This window comes from Mustela nivalis (assembly GCF_964662115.1).
Source record: "Mustela nivalis genome assembly, chromosome: 2".
In the NCBI taxonomy this organism is placed as follows: Eukaryota; Metazoa; Chordata; class Mammalia; order Carnivora; family Mustelidae; genus Mustela; species Mustela nivalis.
This window is the reverse complement of record NC_139021.1, coordinates 37576867-37598012: the sequence shown is the minus strand read 5'-3', so window position 1 is coordinate 37598012 and position 21146 is coordinate 37576867. Positions and strand designations below refer to the sequence as shown.

The 21146-nt window shown below is 39.7% G+C and overlaps 1 protein-coding gene across 1 annotated transcript in view; it reads right to left on the bottom strand.

The window, feature by feature from the left end:
• Positions 1-21146, bottom strand: part of NIPAL2 (NIPA like domain containing 2) — a 73640-nt gene that overhangs the window by 10624 nt on the left and 41870 nt on the right. Inside the window, exons 5-7 of the mRNA XM_082722805.1 lie at positions 16753-16874; positions 8901-8997; positions 1395-1530 (exon numbers count right to left, since the gene is read on the bottom strand). Coding sequence (XP_082578931.1) covers positions 1395-1530; positions 8901-8997; positions 16753-16874 — 355 coding nt within the window. The remainder of the gene's footprint in view (positions 1-1394; positions 1531-8900; positions 8998-16752; positions 16875-21146) is intronic.

Here is a 21146-nt window from a genome sequence, read left to right as displayed (position 1 = left end):
TTCGCCGTCTCTCTCTGGCCACCAGTGTGATTCCAGCCCCCACCAGGAAGTCGTGCTGCCCTGTCACTGACACCAACTGGACAATTAAAAAAAGAAAAAAAAAAAAAAAACCCAAACTAAAACGCTTCGGTCCTATCGTAGCACAGTTGAAAAAAAAAAAATGTTTGTGGATAGAGCCCAGGTGTACCTGAGAGGATGTGTATACACAGGTGCCCACGTGCACACACTTACATATATGCACAAATCTATGAACAAACACTGCCCCGGGCGGTTTTGCCCAGTGGCCAGTCCTACAGTTGGAGTGTGTTCACCGCAGCTCCAGCGGGGCAGGGGCAGGGACTAGAAGAAGGGGGATGGGAGTGCGGGGCACCCTCCCGTGTGCCTGCCACTGAAATTCGTACAACCAGTTGAAAGATAACGATGTTAGTCACGAAACTTCAAGAGATACTCTAGCTCTGCTGATGAACTCAAAAGAAGGAAGGGAGCTAAAACAAAGTAGCAAGGGTCAAGCATGAGAAACACACTCATTCCCATATGGAAATGACAAAGGAAGCAGTGACCGAACACTGAGTTTCCCCGGTCCTTGCCCATGTCTGACCCGTGGAGGTTAGACTTGACTGTGGGTGCCCATGGAGGGAAGCTCTTTCTTTTGGAGGGTAGGTTCTGATTTCCTGGTACCAGGATAGTGCTTTTGCATAGCATTTTGGGATAAACAGAAAACTTCCTGGCTGACTAAAGACAGCCTCTGCAGGCAAAGGCATAATCACGATGTGAGATGGAGGAGAAGTGACTAGAGCAGATGGAGGTGGGGGGAGAGAAGAACAGAAATCTCAAAAGTTCCATGTCACCACTATTAGGCCCCAAGAGAAACATAAAACAATCATTCCGCGATCCCAGGGGTACAAAGAAAATTCTGGCCAAGCATGCAGGGTTCTGGGGAAAGGATTTCCCTCCCGGCCAAATGTCTGGTTTTGTCCATCCCTGGGCAATTAATGAGCCTGAGCTAGGGATGAAGGTGAAGGGTTCATGCATTTCCTATATTTAGAATGAAATCCTGGCTGTGGACCTGCCCCTCTGATTTATTGCTAATGACAACCTGCATATGATGGATATTAATTACAAGCAGAAGAGCATCAGGAAAGTATCAAAGTGCACTTCACTAGATTACGGCCATACTTTAGAACTCACAAGACATGAAGACAGGGCTCAGTAAAAGCTTCTTATTGGGCATGAAGGAGAAAACAGGGCATGCTGGCGGAGGATCAGCTGTAGACCCGGCACCCTTAGAAACCAGTTACACTTCATGTTAATTATCAATGGACGCCAATAAAGATTAATGCTCAGAGAAGCCCTGGAAGGTTGAAAGGTGAGTGAGTTCTCAGAAGCTAACTTACTTGACTTGGAAAACACAAGACGCGATCATGATGATAAACATGATATAGAAGATGGGGTAAGTTAGCTGCGTTTTCTCCGTCACAGAAAAAGTGATCATGCCCGAGACGGCTTTTACCGAAATAACAGTCAGCGAGGCTGAAAAAGAAAACAAGAAACACAAATTAAAAAAAACATTGTTGAGATAGAATGACACAGAACTACCTCCCGTTCACACAGTGGAGCAGTCGATAACCCCCGTTAGGCTTTCGGAATGCAGGCTCGTGTGAGGCAGTGGTGGGACGGGGCGCTCTAGCTCTCTCTAGAAGCTGCGCTGGACCCTGAATTTGCTTAAATCAGCTAAAGATGGGCTGTGGGAAGGGGTGCTTTTTATCTTTGCAGCAAGATGCTTATTTTCCAGCCCCAACTGTTGAAAGGATGCCGCAGAGGTTATAATTACTAGGAGATGGGAGAGTAGAAAACAATGAAGTGGGCACAGAAGAAAAGTCAGACAGTCCTTGTGACACGGAAGGGAAAATAACTATTAAACTATACTGAAAAAAAATGAAAGCCAAACAGATGAGAAAACTGGAACGTGGAAGTCAGTTCACTCTATGAGTTTACTAAGAGTTGTACTGAGTCTCCATATGAGCCTTTTTGTTCATAAATGTCTAGAAGTTTCATGAAATAACAACTTTTTTTCTTTTGACAAAGATGGTGGTAGGAAGAGGGGCCAGAGCTGAGTATGCATTTCTCCGAGTCAACCATAAATCTAAGATTTACACAAGCAACATCTGTTCTCTATGCTAAAGAGGTAACTATCTGTAGGAGAAAAAATTTTTCATAGGTTCCAAATAGCAATGAAGTGACTTGATAAGTTTATAATGTGAAAGCAATGAAGCATTTTCTAGAAGCACCATGTCTCTGTAGGAAGAAAATAGTGTTTTCTTTTTGTTTTTGGTCATTTAATGTTGCATGTAATTCCATAACTTAGCTGAAACCTACAGAAAATAAAAACATGATTTTTACATGAAATCAAATAACTGTAAGTCAAAGGCAATGAGAAGGAGAAACATTATCTTTGGTGCTGTTGCTCTACCAGGTCATAATATATCTGGACTTTATCCCTTTAAGCTTTTGAATATTATATATATATATATATATATATATATATATATATATATACACACACACACACGTATATGTATATACGTGTGTGTGTGTTAAAATAGCTGATGGCTAACAAGGGAAAGCCTCTCATCTCCTTTTCAAAAAAATGAAAATATATTTTAATTTGAAGAGTACTAGGGCATACTTCCAAGTTAGGCATTTTCTTTCCATTAAAAGTCATAATTAACAGAGGAGAACAGGTGATAAATTCTAAAAACAAACCCCTAGTCTGAACAAAGAGGCCCTCCCAACCAGGCCCCTCTTCATCTTAAAATGTCTTTTGACCTCATCGTTTTACATGTTTTCTACAGATTATGACAATAGTCATACTTTAGCTAATCCAGGAATTTGAAATATGGACTGTGATGTGTGTCATTTGATGGTTTAAGTTTGTAAGGTTAGCTTTTGAGGGACCTTGGTTTCCTCCTCAAAATTTTGCTTAAAATTAGAGCACAATGTGTGTATGGCCTTGCGTTCTGAACAGCCAGGTTTCCCAAAGGGATCATTAATGAGAAGGAGTTGAACACACTGTTCCATTAGCCTCACGACCTCTGGATTGCATAGGCCCTTCAAGGTCATCTAATTCAACTACCATCTGATGTTAAATTATACTTAACTGTAAAACAAAAACAAAACTAGACTTCTTTTTTTTTAATTTTTATTTTTATTTTTATTTTTTTAAGATTTTATTGGCTTATTTGTCAGAAAAAGAGAGAGTGGGCACAAGGAGGGGAAGCAGCAGGCCAAGGGGAAAGCAGGTTCCCGGCTGAGCAAAGAGCCCAATGCCAGACACAATCCCAGGACCCTGGGATCATGACCTGAGCTGAAGGCAGCCGCTTAACCCAGTGAACCACCCAGGCATCCCAGAAAACATTGCTCTTAATAGATTCACAAGAATACATTGTTGCAGGGTTTCTTTTCCTTCAGTGCCTGTGGTTCTTGGTCATTTTGCTAGGAAGAATGAGGAAGTAGACCAGATGAAGAGTGGTGGGCAGCAAAGCAAAGTTTATTGAGCGACAGTAAAGCTTATTGAGCAATAGTACAAAGCTCCCGAAGAGGGAGGGGACCTAAAAAGGTTGCCCAAAACTAGACTTCTTTATTCAACAGCTACACCAGCTATCGGTTTGCTACAGTTAATCAATGTATTTTCAAAGCACGTACAGTCATCAACTGATTAATCACTCTTTATTGGAACTCTGCAAGTTACTTCAAGGCTGGTGACAAGTATTTCCGTTTTAATTTCGGGTGGACATGTGGTTAATGAGGACAGGTGAAAATACAAAGTTTAAATGCATATATATATATATATATATATATATATATATAAAGTGTTTATGTATCTTCTCTTTTTATATACAGAAAAAGAAGCTAGGAAAAATGCTGGAAGAAACTATATCCAGACACTATCAGTGGTTATCTCTAGGCACTTGGATTATGAATAATCTTTAAACTCATTATTTTGGGGCACCTGGGTGGCTCAGTGGTTTAAAGCCTCTGCCTTCAGCTTGGGCAATGATCTCAGGGTCTTGGGATTGACCCCGCACCCCCCAATATCAGGCTCTCTGCTCAGGGGGGAGCCTGCTTCCTCTTCTCTCTCTGCCTGCCTCTCTGCCTGCTTGTGATCTCTGTCAAAAAAGTAAATAAAATCTTAAAAAAAAAAACCCTCATTATTTTAAGCTATAAAAGTTTACATGTTCCTTTAAGAAAATTTGGAAAAATGCAGAAAAAGCCTGGAAAAAAAAGAGAAAATCCCCTGTAATCTCAACACTCATCCCCAAATCATTTTTAACATTTGGGAGTATTTCTTTACAGCTATTTTTCCATCTCTATGTATGAATATATTATAATATATGAATCATACAGTATATACTATTTAGGAACCTATTTTCCATTGCCATTAAGTATTTTCTATGTCATTAAATATTCTTCTAAAGCATGATTTTCATTAGCTGTGGAGTATACCTTTCCATCAATATATACTTTATCTTGGCAATTCCCTATTTTTGCATGTGAAGGTTGCATCTTTTTTTTTTTTTTTCTTTTTTGGTATTAAAAATGAGGCTGTGATGAATATTCCTGAACATAAATCTTTACATACCACTCTGCCAACTGCCTAGGAAAATCACCTAGAGGGGACTTTGTTAACAGCTGCTGTTCCTCTGAAATATACTGAAATATGCTGCCTTCTATAGAATACCAGTCACACTCCATCATACCGTGCGGCAGTGCTCAGTTACATGGATTTTTATATGTTTTCTTGATGGGTCTCTCCATTTTCTTAATTCTCAACAACAGACATGACAGCCGTGCTGTTTTTACCTGACAGAGCTGACCTGCGTTTGAAACCTGGCCTTCTCCGTTCCCTCCTACTTCATCAATTGCTCCTTCCAGAGACTTTCCCAAATGCCATCAACATCTCCTTATTAGAGCCATTAATATTTCATTTATTAATTTGGCTTCTCTACATCTGAGTATGCAGAACAGAGAGAAGGACTTCCAAGATTTCCTAGCTTCCTGATGAGCCAAAAGCATTCTGCCGGGAGTCTTAAGATTCCTTTAAGGAAGAAGACTGCAGCCACGGGTCTGGGCGCTACCCACCAGACACCAAATCTCTTTCTTCCCAGTAGCCCTCATTTTCTCTTTTCTTTTTTAATTCATTTTTTAACCTGTTACACAAACAATAATGACAATAAAGTAAAAAAACAAAAACAAAAACCACCTGCCTATTGCCTCTCATTCATTTCCAGCGTACGCCTTGTGCATGCTTTTAATCACAACAGAGGTAGGCATGCAGCTGTGTGCCACTTTTTTGTTTAACCTGACACTCTACATATTTTTCAAAGCTGCTGCAGGATTTTCACAATCACTTCTTTTTTGTAAAAGTCATTGCTGATCATTGTAAAATGCCCAGCCAGCACAGGTAGGCAGAAAGCAAAGAGTGGGTGTCTTTTTCCCTTTTCTTACTGTAGTGAGAACACTTCCTGGCTTTCACCAATGGGTGTGCTCCAGCTTCTGGGTTAAGAGAAATAGGTTTTTTCCAGTGTCACAGAAGCAGAGAGGAGAATGGTGATGGTCGGGGGCTGGAGTGGGCAGAGAGGCAGGCAGAGAGAGAGGAGGAAGCAGGCTCCCTGCTGAGCAGAGAGCCCGATGTGGGGCTCGATCCCAGGACGCTGAGATCATGACCTGAGCCGAAGGCAGAGGCTTTACCCCACTGAGCCACCCAGGCGCCCCTGCATTTTGAATTCTTTATTAGGAATGGATATTAAACTTCAGCATGTCTTTTCAGCATCGATTTACATGATATTTCCCTTCTGAGTCATTTACATGATGAACTATGTTAATGGATCTCTTAAGGAACCATCCGTTCATTCCCGTAATTAATTTAGTTAACTCAAAATGTTTACTTTGTACTCACTGTCCTCAGTTCTAGGTAATTATATACAGGGTAACACATGACTAATCTGGTGGGGGAGATAACTAGAATATAAGCATATGAGTAGACTATGCAAGTACAAATTACTATAAGTGTTACAAAGAAAAAGAACTAGTTTCATTAAGACCACTTGGTGTTAAGTGAAGAATGATTTTCCTTTCTGGATTCTACCTGCTAATTTTTTATTAGAGACTTTAACATTAATATTCAGTAGGGAAATTAGTCCACGGTATTCTTTATGTGTGCTATTTGGGGTCAGTATTTATACTGATTATACCAAAAAAAAAAAAAAAAAACAGGTGCAAACTTTCTTCTTAGGTTCTCAAATAGTGTGAACAGCATCAGAATAATCTGTTTCCTAAAGATTTAAAGGCCTGGGGTGCCTGGGTGGCTCAGTCGGTTAAGCAGCTTACCTTCGGTTCAGGTCATGAGTCCTGGGATCAAGTCCCACATCGGGGAGTCTGCTTCTCCCTCTGCCTCTGCCTGCCACTTTGCCTGCCTATCTCTCTGACAAATAAATAAATAAAATCTTAAAAAAAAAAAAAGATTTAAATGCATCACCATCTAGGTTGAAAGTAAAGTACATAGTCCTATTATTTTCAGGATGTAGCTTCTATTTGCTCCATAGTTATTTTCCTTTAAAAATTAACAATTTAACCAAGTTTTCATATCTGTTTTCAATTTTATTTCTAATTTTGGGTATTTGAGATTTTTTTCTTTTTTTGGTCTTATGGAGGATCTATTTTAATGTCTTTTAAGAATAGATTCTTGGGTTTATTTATCAATTCATTGCTTTTCTAGTCGCTATTTCATTAATTTTTACATTTATTAATTGCTTCTTTCTGCTTGCCTCAGCTTTATTTCAGTGTTTTTCTTCCCTAACTTTTTGAGTGGAATGCTTGACTTACATTGTAGCAATGAATTTCCTTCTGCATACAGCTTTCATCATAAACTATAGGTTTAATACTAAATGTTTTCATAATAATTTTAAAAATACATGCTGCAATGAAATCTTGGTTTCTGCTTGGGCCCAGCTGCAGTTTAAGAGTAGTGTTAACGTTTCCAGATGTTACGGTTTTACTCGTTTCTATTTTTGTTATTATTTTGTTTTTCTTTCACTGTGATCTGAGAATGTGGTCTGTACTATTTCAGCTTCCTGGAATTCATCAAGGATTTCTTTGTGGCCAATTATACGATTAACTTCTGTAAAAGTCACACAGGCATTTGAAGCAGGTGTATGGTCTGCTTTCAGGATTTATTTAGAGTTCAACATTAGATCAAAATTAAGGACTCATTCCTCTATTTTTACATACCTTTCTGTCTACCTACCTTCCATGAGCTAAGAGAAGTCTCCTACTCCTGTCCTATTTCTGGGAATGTAGTTTTCAAAAGAGCTGCTGTTCTAGTCTCCTGAGGCCTCCTGGTGTTGGCATCTCCCCCTCCCAAGCCCCGGGCCCACCCTGCTGAGCAGCTAAATACTAATGTGGGGCCTCTAGGAGCCTCTGTTGCATTTAATGCTCCCACCTTGGTTTTAACTTAGATCGTCATAGTATGGCCTTCTGCTTTCTTTTACTTTCAAACTGAGTTACTTTTTTAGATGATTGTTCTGTATGAAGCCAAAGTATTTAACAACCAGCAAGGGGCAGTTAGAAAGGGCACTATTTCTACATCTCTCCCAGATCTGAACCAGACAACACTGGCTGAATCCAATTTCAGAACCTTTATCAAAATCAATCTGGGAATTTTTCTACAATCCAATTTGGCAATCTTTCTTTATTATTAGGTAAATGTACTCCATTTACATCTACGATCATAACTGATGTGTCAGATCTTAATATGGTTATCTTACTTTCCTATTTAAAATTTCCTTAAAAAAATAAATAAAATTTCCTTGATTTTTTAAGTATTTTCCTATATAATGTACATTTTGTCTCTTGTTTGCTTTTGTTCTCCCTATCTGGTACTTTCGAAAGAAACAAATATAGAGTTCTTTTTCTTTTCATTTGATCAACAGCATACTTAAACATAGTATAAATTTGTTTGTACAAGGAACTATCAGAAATACAAATCTTCTGATTCAAAGGAGTGAACTAGTTCATGAAATGGAAAAAAAAAAAAAAAAAGAAGAAAAAAAAAGAAAAAAGAAAGCTCCAGCCCTTCCTTAACATGAGGGCTGCTACCTGTCCCAGCAGTATAAGCATAATCATAGAGTCATAGCAAACAACACATGACGCGTGGATCGTCTTCTCTGCAAAGAAGAGGCAAAAGAAGAATTATAAATAATTTTTTAAAAGGTAATTTTCCAATGATTAGTGAAAACTCCTAGTGTTGATTTATATTGTGTATGTGTGTGTGTATGAGAGAGAGGAGGAAAGGACGTAGATTTAAAAATACATGGTGGGCTTATAGAAGCAACCGTTTTCAAATTTTAGAAGGTGCCTCTGGAAAGAAAAGGAGATGGGCAGATCAACAATGAATGAAAGAAATGTTGTAGTTAAGAAAATCATACTGCTTACATTTACATTTCTTATTAGCCATATTTTATTAACGTTTTTTTTTTTTAAACCTATAAACAAGATAGGTCTTGATAAGTAATTCCTGATACAAAAATTTCAGTTGGGATGGTTCATATGTTCCTCTTTTAATAATTTTCAATTATATACTGAGAAAAACAATCCTCAAATTGTTAGAGAGCAAATAAAATTACCAAGAAGTAAAGATCCTTCCATAGGTTTTTAAAAGAATTAAACAGACCAATTCTAGCCATGTGACACTCAAAATAGAACTTGCATAATTGAGACTGGGTTTCTTTTTAACAGATCAGAGTTCAAAAGTAGAAACGATGAGAAAGGAATAGAATGCTTGAGTCTCTTTCCTGATTCTGTGAGGCTCGATTAGAGGATTAGGAAACAGCGCACGTCCTTACCTAGAAGTGCCACCAGGGTTAGCAGAATCACCATGTGCTTCATTCCCTTTCTCTTATGGAAATACAGCAGAGTGCAGAAAATTAATATTTCTAAAATCTAGAAATGAAAAAAAAAGATGAAAAAGAGTAAGCTGTAAATTATTTTATACGAAGTCTTCAGAATGCCACACTTCTCTTTCTGATTTTGTGAGATCTGACGATGCCTGGCATTCCTGAGGACAATCATAAACATGTAAGAACAACAGAAAGAGCCTCAGCCATCCAGACCCAGAGCTCTCCCCTCTTCGATATGCCAGTGACCCTGAGATGGGCCACTCCAGTCTCTTTTATCCAATTATCTTCTAGGCATCTCCCCATGCGTGTTTCATAGCCGTATCACACAGATATGGGCAATGCTAAACTCCTGAGTGCCTTCCTTCCCTACCTGTCCCTCCTGGGGCCTTCACCTCCACCCAAGAATGGCATCAATACATACCTCGTTGCACCAGCCAGTAACTCCTTCCCTTCCCCGACTCCCTGTCACCTTCTCTCTAACCACTGCAAGAGTTTCCAACTTCTCTCTGATTCTACGCTTGCCTCTACCATCCAGCCATTAAGCAGCCAGAGGAATAATTTCAAAGCAGAATTTGAATAATGACATATGTCATTCGTACAGAACATATATGATACACACATAAGGTATTTACATAGTGTGTCGAGTAGTCACATGCCCTGCACCCAGCCAGAGAGAAAGAACCTACCACAGCCTTGGAAGTCTCCTGCACACCTCTCCCCAGTTGTACTCTACTCCTTCTACGATCCCTCCAGCAACCACTCCAAAGAATTTTTGTGTTTACTAGTCATTTTCTTTATAGTTTACTACCTTTTATGTGTTCTCAAATAGCACCCTGTTTGTTTTTGCATATGTTCGGACTTCATAGGTGCAGAATCATACTTGTTTTCACTTCCTGGCTTTTCACGGTGCACTGTTTATGAGGTCTATCCAGGATGATACACGTAGTAGAAATACATGTTAAATCCAATCATTTCTTTGCTCAGACCTCCTATGGTTTCCTATCCCATTAAGAATAAAATCCGGGATGGCCCACATGATCCAGTCACAGAGGGCCTCTCCCCCCCACACCCCTCACCCCAGTTCTCGGCAGAGCTCAGATGGCACCTGCCTTTGGGGCCCCTGCACTAACTACTGGAGTTGCTTGGAATACTCCTTCCCCGATCTCCCTACAATGGCTCCTTCCAATCACTCTAATTTCAGCTTAAAGGTCACCTCTTCCAAGATGTCTTCTCTGACTACTCTGATTTAACAGAGCCACCCCTCATCTACCGTAGAGCATTTTATCATCATCTGGACTATATCCTGTTCATCCACTTATGTGTTTATTTTCGGTCTCTCAGACTGGCACACCAGTTCTGTGAGAATGGGGACCTCATCTGTCCTCTTCACCATGGACTTCAGTGCTGGGACACTGTCGGTCACCCAATACGTATTTATGGAATTAATGAATAAATTATACTTCATATTTATTATGAGCAACTTACTGAAAAACAGACCTAATGTCTAATAAACTGAGTGTTCAATAAATATTAATTGACTGAATGTCTGAAATTTCCCTACCCTTAAGAAAACACTAATGTAGTTTTGAGTTCTCAATTTTATTTTGGTTTTAACGTTTTTCTTTTTTAAAGCCCTTAAGATAACCTAAAGCTAAGCATTTTTTTTTTTCCAAGAATGCAGGAACCCTGGACTGAAATCATAAATACAAATGCTTACTTTTCTGATGTCAGACAAGTAAAAACACCACGGCTATATATACACATATTTTTTTTAAAGTACTAGAGTTAGGGACATCACTACATTTAGGTCTGCATTTTACTTATGGAGCCCTCTCTAATTCAACATAAATCTCTACTGTTTCAGTTCAAGGTTTGCTTGTCCCCTCCCCCCCCCCCTTTAATCCTCTGTGGGCATGGAAAGCAGCAGGACCATATCTTCCTCATTTAAAAACCTTTCATCTCATATGGGAGATTAAGTCATCCCTCAGTCTTTTCCTGGTTAATTAAACTAATTACTTAAACTTTTTCTTATAGGATTTATTTGCCAGGCCTTTAATTTAATCAAATCATGCTGCAAAAGCTATTAAACTCCTATCACTTTGCTTTCCCCAAAGCTGCCATCAAAACGTTGGATGTCTCAATGCCTGTACAGATCACCAACTGTTAACAGAAATATCCCTGTCGGCTTCATCCCCCGCTTCAACCCCAGGCTTCCATTTCTCACGTGATATGATCACAAACGACTCACAGCAGTGTTAGGGACCCTGTATTCATTGCTGGAGAGAGGAGGCTCTTCCTGCCCTAATGCACAGAGTGTGTTAGTTAAATCTATTAGCAAGAGGATGATTACTTTCAGGAGGAGGTGGGGGAAAATGAGGGTGGTTATCAGTTCAAATATCACATATGACATTTTTCCAAATTCCATCTCTTTGGCTCCAGATAAATAAAACATGAGCTCCTGTGACTCAGAATGACTGTAGCTGCCCTCTGTTCTGTCTTGTTGCAAGAGGTCATGGAGCTCCCAGGAAGAAAATATTCAAGCGGCACGAATTCATGCTAGTTTTTTTCCCTGCGTGCAACATTATTTCCCCCTCTCTGAAAATATCAATATTAAAACAGCTGTGATTTCCACAGGCTGCTGTGACCCAGGAGGAGGCTGCTTTGCTGATCACTACCTCAGAGGTCAGAGATAACAGCAGCACTGACAGCAGGCTCACCACTCGCTAAACTTGCATTAATTTGTTGAATCCTCACAGCTCCAGGAGGCGGACACTATTATCCCTGTTTGGCAGAAGAGGAAACCAAGGCTCAGAAGCGTTAAGTGATGTAGGTCTGGTACACAGAATAATGGCCTCCCAAAGACGCCCGCGTTCTAATCTCTGTAACATGTGTGTGCGTTACTCTATGTGGCCAAGGGGCTTTGGAGATGTGAGTAAGGCTACGGACCTTGAGGTGGGGAACCTTGAGTGAGTTTGAAGTAATTGTATGAGTCCTAATAAACAGAGAACCTTAGCAGGCCTGGTCAGAGAGAGAGGTAATATGAGAAAGAATAGAGGCAAGGAATATTAGTGGTCTCAAGCCGCTGCGAAAGGCAAGGAAACAGATTCTCTTCCAGAGGCACTAGCAAGGAATATGGCCCTGCCAATACCTTGATTTTAGTCCAGTGAGACCCACACTGGACTTCTGACCTTCAAAAATAAGACGATAAATCTGTATTGTTTTAAGATACGAAGCTTGTGACAATTTGTTACGGAGATAAGAGGAAACGAATTGAGGTTTTGTTGTCTGACATCTTTCCAGGGGAATAGAATCTTCGGGATGAATTTTCTGAGTTGACTCCGGCTTTTCTGCATGGATTCTCTAATCTCATTAGATTTAAAGGCAATTCACCTTCTTGTTTTCGGCAGTGAAAAGAGCACTGGCCAATGGGATGATGTGACAAAAGAGAGACACAAAATCTCACCGCTGGGTGCCCCACTTGCAGTACAAAAATCTGAGCCCATGTTTACCTCATCTTCTCTCACCAAGTCCTTTCTTGAAAGTCAAGACTTTGAGATGACTTCCTTGGGGGGGAAAAAAAAGAGCTCTGCCAAGGCTCTCCTTAGGATCAAGTGAGGACAAAGATGTGGTTCTCAGTGGTCAGCTTTTACTAATTCTGCATAGAGGGGTCTGTACTGAAATGGACTAGAACATGCACCCTGGAGGTGAGCTCCCTGGTTTTGAATTCTGGTTCTGCCACTTAGTTCTTATGGGACCTTGGGCAAATTACCTGCCTCAGTTTCCTGATCTGCTGCGGAGGAAAAGGAAAGAAGGGAGTCAGAGCTCTGCACAGAGCTCGGCCTGCTCCGTGAGCGTGCATGTATCCTGACAGCAAAGCAAATGAACCTCATGAGATACAGAGTGATGTCTGCGGAAAACAGCTCTTTTTCCCTTCAGGTTTTTGACACTTGGTGGTGGGTTCTGAAGCAACTCTGCTGGAAAGGCTGACTTAATAATAATCAGCTACAGTCTAGAATTACTCCAAGCAATAGCGTTTCGCCGCTGCTTCTGCGGATTTAGTTTTTTGTCCGATGGAGGGAAAGTGAGCACCATGGAGATTCTTTTGTGAAGGATCTTATGTTTATGACCCAAGTTTCCACCTGAATGCTCTGCTGGAAAGTCTGGGTGGGCAAAAGGGCCACAGCCAAGCCTGCAAAAGAACACGAAGTAAATGAGGGTCAGGGCTGAATTTCCTCACTCCGGTTCTGCATCCTGCATAGACGGGTGTCACTCAACCAAAGGTTGAGGTCCTTCGAGGAAAGGACACCGTGGTCGGCAAGTCTGTTGCCTTCCTAAAGGACCTCTGGCTTTGAACATGTTAACAGAGGTGAATCTCTCAGACAGGGCCATGTTATGCAGCCGCTTCCCTAGCAAGTTGAAGCTCCAATATGAACTTGTTTTTGGTTTTTGACAAAGCAGCGGTTGGGGCCGCCCATCTATGAATACAGGCCGGGAAAGGCCATGTTCGTGGGTGAGCAGAAGATGCATCATTCTTCGCCAGCCCGTTGACACCAGGCTTCTCAAATCCTCTTCCTTCCAGAAAAAGAACGAGCTCAGAGGATAGGCTCCTGGGCTCTTGTTTCTGAGGCCTCCAGCTCGTGCATGCCTGAAAGGTAACCTGGACATCCGCCTGGGACAGGTAAGCCCATGAATCAAGGAGATGCTATTGGCCTGCTGGGTTATGATTTAATGGTCCGCTTTTGAGAAATGGAAAACTTATCCAGACTTTAAAATATTTTTACTCATGGTATTAGTTATTTGATCCGTCCTGAAAAGCACTTCAGGTACTGCATTTATCCTTGGTATAATCCAAGAACAGCTGGATGAATGACACTTCAAAGAAGGGTCTTAATGGCCATAATTATGATCTTTGCAGTCATGGTTGGGAGAAACAGCACAGAGACTTCCCCCTCCAAGGATTAAATATTAATTACTTCAATGCTTAACAGATTCAAATCCAACTCCAGCTCAAGATCTTAGCATATAATTGATAACTTCTAGAGTCTTAAGAGATGCAAAATATAATGGATTAAAATTCCAAATTAAGATAACGCAGATAATTCCCTTTAGAATCTACTGCCAATAGTGTTATTCAAATGTGACTTCATTGGGGCACCTGGGTGGCTCAGTGCGTTAAGCCTCTGCCTTTGGCTCAGGTCATGATCTCAGGGTCCTGGGATCAGGCCCCGCATCGGGCTCTCTGCTCAGCATCGGGCTCTCTGTTCAGCAGGGAAAGCCTACTTTCCCCTCTCTCTCTGCCTGCCTCTCTGCCTACTTGTGATCTTTCTCTCTCTCTCAAATAGATAAATAAAATCTTTAAAAAAATTAAATCAAATGTGACTTTATTACAGATTTATTTTATGCTATCTTATAAATATCTGAAATTAGTTACATTTTGGGGGTGACATTTATTTTCAAATATACTTTCATTATTTTATAGGAATACGGGCCTCTCCCAGGACTCTAAAATCCCTATTACAGGAATTCTTCTCTAGACCCTGGGTGTCTAATCAGTTGAATGAATTAGTGAATAAATGAATAAATGAGTTTAAGAGCTGACTTTGGAAAGTTGCAAAAAATGCAAGTAATGCCAGAGGGTTTTTTTAATGGAAATTTAAGGTTTAATAAAAAGTTGGTTTGTTCTTTTTAATGTTTCCTCTGTTATTAAAACAATATATGTCATCATCAAACAATGCTGTTTATTCAGGAAATTAAGTCTTGATGCAACTTTAATCTCCAAAGGATTCGACTCAGGCTATTCATTTTCTGGTCACAGAGTATGTGACCCTTTTCTTACTGGATTAAGAATTTGTTTTGCCTTGTAGGCAAAGAATAATAACACGTCAATAGGACTTCAAGTCTAGGCTACTATGAAACACTTGATAAGTGCTTCTAGAGCCTTGGATTTGATTGATGAAATCTGTTCAAAGGTTAGATCTTGTGGATAAGCAGGAGGATTACAATGGGGCAGAGGGGAGGCACAAAGTGTGATAGGCCCAGGGAAGGCTAATCTGAGCTGGAAAGTCTAATCCTAAAGGTTGATAGAGAGCAGGAGGAAGGGAAGTCTTCTAGTACAAAAAAGAAGAGAGCCCAGGGGAGAAGACATTGAGTTCAATTTTTGAGATGATACATTTGAGGAACCTATGAGACATCCAGGCAAGATGAGTCATAAGTGGACAGATGAGAACATAGATCTGCAACTCAGAGGAGGACTGGGAAAGAGGTGTAGGTCTGGATTTAGAGGTCCTCCTATAGGATTATGGGGTTGGCAATGGGATCACCCAAGCAAACCCTGGAAGAGTACGTAGCATGAATAGATTAAGAGTGACTGGCACAAGAGAAGGAGGTGCCCACCCAGAGTATGGGATGGATGGTTAGAGAGGAAGAGGAGAAATAGGGAAAACAAACAGAAAGCTAGGAAAGAGAGGGCCTCAAGGAGATGTTGGGTCATGAGTAAATGTTGCACAAGGTTCAAGAAGAAGCAGTACCAAAAAAGCAATTCCACTTGGCAATTTGTGAGTGCGGGGGGTAATCTACCAGATTAAAATGAGTGAAGAGTGACTAGGAGCTGGGAAAGTAGAGGGGAGAGTGGAATGAGGGGAAACAAGAAACAGGACAGTTTATGACAGAGTGTGTAAAGATGAGGATTTTTAAATGATTTTTTTTTTTTAAAGCAGAGAAACCTAAGTATCTTTGTTGAATAAGAAAGGAACATAGTGGGAGGCTAGAAAGAGAAAATACCTGTAAGGATTTGTGTTCCAGTGGTCAGAATTCTATATCAGAGATGGCAAGATACATAGAATTCCTGTCACACAGACTAAAGACTGTCAGATAATAATGTAGTACTACATAGTCTCCACTGTAGTATTCTGGGTTACAGTTAGAGTGAACTTCACCAAAAATACATGTCCCTACAAATCCCAATGTCACATCTAGAACAATAGGTGTATGAAGTAGGATCATATGAGTTTCCTGTTATAGTGGCAGAGGACTAGACAGATAGCTTTTTGAAGTCTCTTCTAATCCTAAAGATGTGTGATTCTCTGTGCTTTGATTCTTTTTGTTGAATTCACAGTTATTTTACTAATATGGTTCTTGGTTAAATGGTCAGGTTGTCTACCCCAGTTTTCTTCTCACCACCTGCCCTTCCTGGAACATACTGATTCTTCACCCTAAACCAACTACCTCCATCCAACACATTCTCACTATACCCACTGAATACAATCACTGAGTCAAATAAAATACCCCAATTAGTGCCTTCAAATTTCTACATGAGCTCATTCCATTCTTTCTTTTACACATCTCCCAGTATTATCCTACTGCTGTCTACTTCTCCCCAGACAACCTGTTGCATTGGTCTCAATGAATACTTTTTTGGAAGAAAATCTCTATCTCGAATAAAAGCCAGTGAGGTTAAATGTGTGTTCAGGCATTTCCCTTTGACCTAGGAAGAAAGTTTTTTGGGTTTGTTTTTTACTTTGAGTTGTCCTAAAACATGCTGCTCTGGAATTTGCTGGATTAAATATTGTGGAAATTGTTTCAGTGACAAGTCACCCCCAGGAATAGGATACTCAGGAAACTGGGGGTGTTCTATTGTTGATTTAGTATTTCAAATACTTTGGTCTTGGTCAAATATATTTACAATTTAATGAGATTATTAATGCTGAGAAGACAAGACTTGATTCATTTGCTAACGTCTGCATTACCAGTGGCCTAGATAATATAACTTCTGGGATAGTAAAATGTTTAAGATTCTTACCACATAGATCAGGAACTGCCAGCCAACAAAGTAATACTGGACTGTTCTTGCAGAGATAGACTGATTTCTATCTGGAGCAAAGTTCACCAATAAATATGTTCCCGCAAATGCCAATGTCATACCTTTAAATAAAATTGAAAAGACAAACCAAGTTGAAAAGGGATATTTGAGCCTTTTCATCAATGCAAACATTACCTGCAGACGGAGAATTACTTATAAAACTGCCTATAGTCCCTCCTTATTAAAATACAATGCATCAGGGGCACCTTGGTGGCTCAGTTGTTAAGTGTCTGCCTTCAGCTGAGGTCATGAACCCAGGGTCCTGGGTTGGATCCCCACATCTGGCTCCCTGCTTGGCAGGAAGTCTGCTTCTCCCCTCCCTCTGTTTGTGTTCCCTCTCTCGCTGTGTCTTGCTCTCTCTCTCTATCAAATAGATAAATAAAATCTTAAAAAATAATAAAATAAAATAATTCATCAAGCCATCCCTAGATAGCATTGTGCATTCACTTGATGACATTGTCTTTAAAAGGAGGATAAGGGCCAGGGAAAGGATGGGGTGGGTCATAACTTCTGATTTTTCTTTGTTGTTCCAGATGAATCCTAGCCTCTTCAGAAAACCTTTCCCCAAAGGTGGGAAAGATCAGAACACGTGTATTTGGACACATGAAAACATATGCAAGCTGGATGTTTGTTTCTATGTGGACCAGTAAGTGCATGATAGATCTAGATCCATCAGAGCCCAGAGAGTAGGGAAGTCCACCACTTGATGACCTGATGATCTACTCTGCACTTCCTCATCTTTGAAGCCTTTACACACACACACACACACACACAATTTTACGCTTTGAAACTGGTAAAAGATCACCTTCATTCATCACTGCCATGTTTTGAAGTCCTTTTAGCAGAAATAATAAAGGTGAGTGTTGGCTTTGCTAAAAGATTTATTTCATTCCATTTAGAATCTAGAATTCTAGGGGTAACTTAGTAAAATATCCACATTATAAACCTATGTAAAGAATGTGTTTCTGTCATCCTTTTCACAGTACTTAAAATAATGGAAAGGAATCTGTGTGGGAAGAGGGGTCACGTAAAGAGGAGTAAAGGGGGGCCTTGACATTCCAAATAACACTGAAAACTGCTTATTTACTAATAATCGGCAGAGGAAAAACTGAGATAAGTAGGATTTTTCAGACAGCACCCTTGAAAACCTAATTCAACTGGTTTCATCACTAAGGTCAGCATTGCTGTGTGTGTAATTTACAACCAGCATTGACTCCAACCTGAAGCAATCTGGTTTATCTATAAAATCTCACAACTGGAAGATACCAACTTCCTGCTCCTCTTAACCAATGATTTAAGGTTTTTGAACTCTTATTTCTGAGAACAAACAGCATTTGGCTTTTCACAAAAGCTAGATGATAGCTTTCAAGGTATTGTAGAAACTATAAAATAACCTTCCTCTAATGTAAGAGCTTACTTTGTAATACTTTGTGAAGGCAGAAATTATACACAAAAATTTTTTTTCGCTTCAATACTATTTGTTATTTTTTCAGCATTGTTATTCTCCCCCCGAATACATTTCCCCCCTGAATACATTTCCCCCTGAATACATAAATGAACAGCTCACACATCTTCACGTTTGTCTGGCATATTCCTTCATATACATAAATTTTAAAAACTACTTCTACCGAGAATTTTAAAAATGAAAAAACCCAACATATATTATTAAGCATTGCAATAAAAGGAAAAGAATAATTTTTACAGGTACCCAAGAACTTGGGCAAAACTACTGGTCAGCCCCACCTCTTCTTTGGAGAAGAAAAAAGATCTTATAATTGTTCAATATAGGGTTGCTAGGAGGATGGGATTCTAAAAAAAAAAAACAAAAAAACAAAAAAACAGATTTCTAAACTTGGTATGGTGATGTAGAATAAATGGATTGAATACAACTTAAAAATCTTGGAGACTTCCAAGCTTACTTTTGTGAAATCCAAATTTCTTATTTTTATTGAGTTCCTCTGCCAGTGAGTTTTTAAAAAAATCTCCACTAACTGTATCTAGTGTCCTTACATTTCTTTATTTTAAAATTGAGTTTTGATTGGGTAACATGAGCATATGGTAAAAAATTCAAAAGACACACAAGGGTTGTGAGTAAAAAGGTAAATCTCTCATACATCCTCATGGCCCACTAGTTCCCCTCCTGGAAATTAATACTGCCACCAATTCTTTGATTTCCCTTTTCAGAGGTGTTTTATGCTGGTGTGTGAGAGAGAGCACGCATTTGAGTTTCCTACACAAATGGCAGCATATTACATACCCTCTTCTGTACCTTGCTTTTGTTCTATGTAGCAGAACATCCTGGAGAACATTTCACATCAGTGTATCTAGGGCAGCCTCATTCCTTTTAAATCAGCATGAAGTCCCATTCTCTGGAGGGAGTGTTATTTAACTTAACTTTCCTACAGGGGGTCCCTGTTTCCCATCTGCTTCCACATTTGCATACTCTGCCCATTTCTACCAATATAGATCTTCAGTGGGTTTCAAAACTCCTTGAAAACAAATAAAATGACTCACGATTTTGCAATTATACTTTTAAAGTCCTTCTGCACGTGCCTTATATCACCGGAGCCCCATTTCACTGTGGGTCTACTTAATGACTCTAGGGCAGATCAATAGGTCACCCATTGTTTCTTCTTAATAACTTTAATTTCAGGTTCCTCTGACAATTACAGAGGTAATTCCAGAGAACGGCTGTTACATGTTTGTTTACGGGGTGTCGTTTGTATTTGTCTGTGTGACTCACAGTCTCCTTTATGGATCACGTGCCCAGGTTTCCTGAGTGTTTAAAAGTGTTGAAGACACTCATTAGCAGCTCCTTATATAAATTTCCTTAAAATGCATTTATACCCCATATTTTTCTAAAAGTGGTATGAGATGTCTTTTCCTAATATTTTTATCTCAGTAAAGCCACAAATATTCTTTCTTTGGAAAGACACAAACTTGCTAGTTTACCTTCTACTGGTCCGTTTGCCCAAGAGAGTCATCTAGAAACACTAAGATACTCAAGGAGGGGAAGCTGCACTTGGTCTGCTCTTTGCCCACATAAATGATTAAATTCCAGGTCAAAACTTAGATCATGAAAGTCTAAACCATGCTGAAACTGCCCCCACAGAATTCAAATTTCACTGCTGCTTGCCGGCTGCAAAGGCTTAGGCATGTTATTTATCTCTCTGTGACTTAGTCTCTTCCTCTCCAGGTACAAATTAATTGCCACACCTGCTAGATTCCAGGAATTTGGTTGGACAAGAAGAGCTGACTGGATTTGAAGGTTCACCTGGAGGTCTGATGTGACAGAGGGCCCTGACACAGAGCTACCTCAGGATACTGACCACTAGGAGTCCAAAACTATCTCAGTTATGCTTAAAATTTAATTGAAAATTGGCAGCTCTTTCTGCTCATGGGTCCCGTCTTGCGCTATCGTGAAAGCACCTTTTTGCTTGAGGCAGGTCTGAAACCAAAAGAGCCAATCTGTTCTCTCAACCAGAAATGATGTTTGTTTTGGCTAGATCAGTATTCTCAATACTGGCCCTTACCCAAGCTGACCATTTGGTGTGGGAGAAGGAAGGAAAGAGATGGTCCTTGTGTCACTATTAATCTCTTGACATTCTATCTGGGGAAACCATTTATAGGTCACTTGAAGTAATCAAGTTACTGGTCTCTGGAGAGTACTGATGAATTGACTTTTTTTTTTTTTTTAAATGATGATACTATTTGGACTTATGTCAACTAGGATCTCACATTCTATTGGATTTAGTACTTTTGATGACTAAGGGAGAAGAGAGGGGAAAGTACTATATAGGTTTTGGCTGATTGAAGGGGAGAGAAATCTGGAGCTTTTTAAAGGAAAAATAATCATTAAAATAATTTAAAGTTATTAGTCCACTAAGAATCAGAGCACAGTCCAAAGCCTGTCATTGAGTTAATAATAGTTGGCGATTCCTTTCAGACATAGCTTTTGTGAGGTCATTTTTTGAGGCTAGTGGTGAAAACCTTCATAGCCACAGAGCAACATTTGGCAATAAATTAGTTCAGCTTGTTTCCACATGGCCCCAAAATCTTCATTTGTTCCATCATGAAAAACAAACTTTCATTTGCTTGAAGCAGGGAAAAATAAATGATTTTCTTTTGCACATTTTGACAATTTAATTTTTAGCATGCTTGTATGTTAATCTTTTTTTTTAAGCCACTAAGTACTCTTTTCCCTGTTTGGTTTTAGTCTCTGTAGAGAATAAAAAAAAAAAAAAATAGCCTGAATTTTTAGCTCTTTATAGAAAGAGCAAAATTTTCTCAAGGCAACAGCAATACAGACCCAAAGAAAATACCTGTGACTTAGC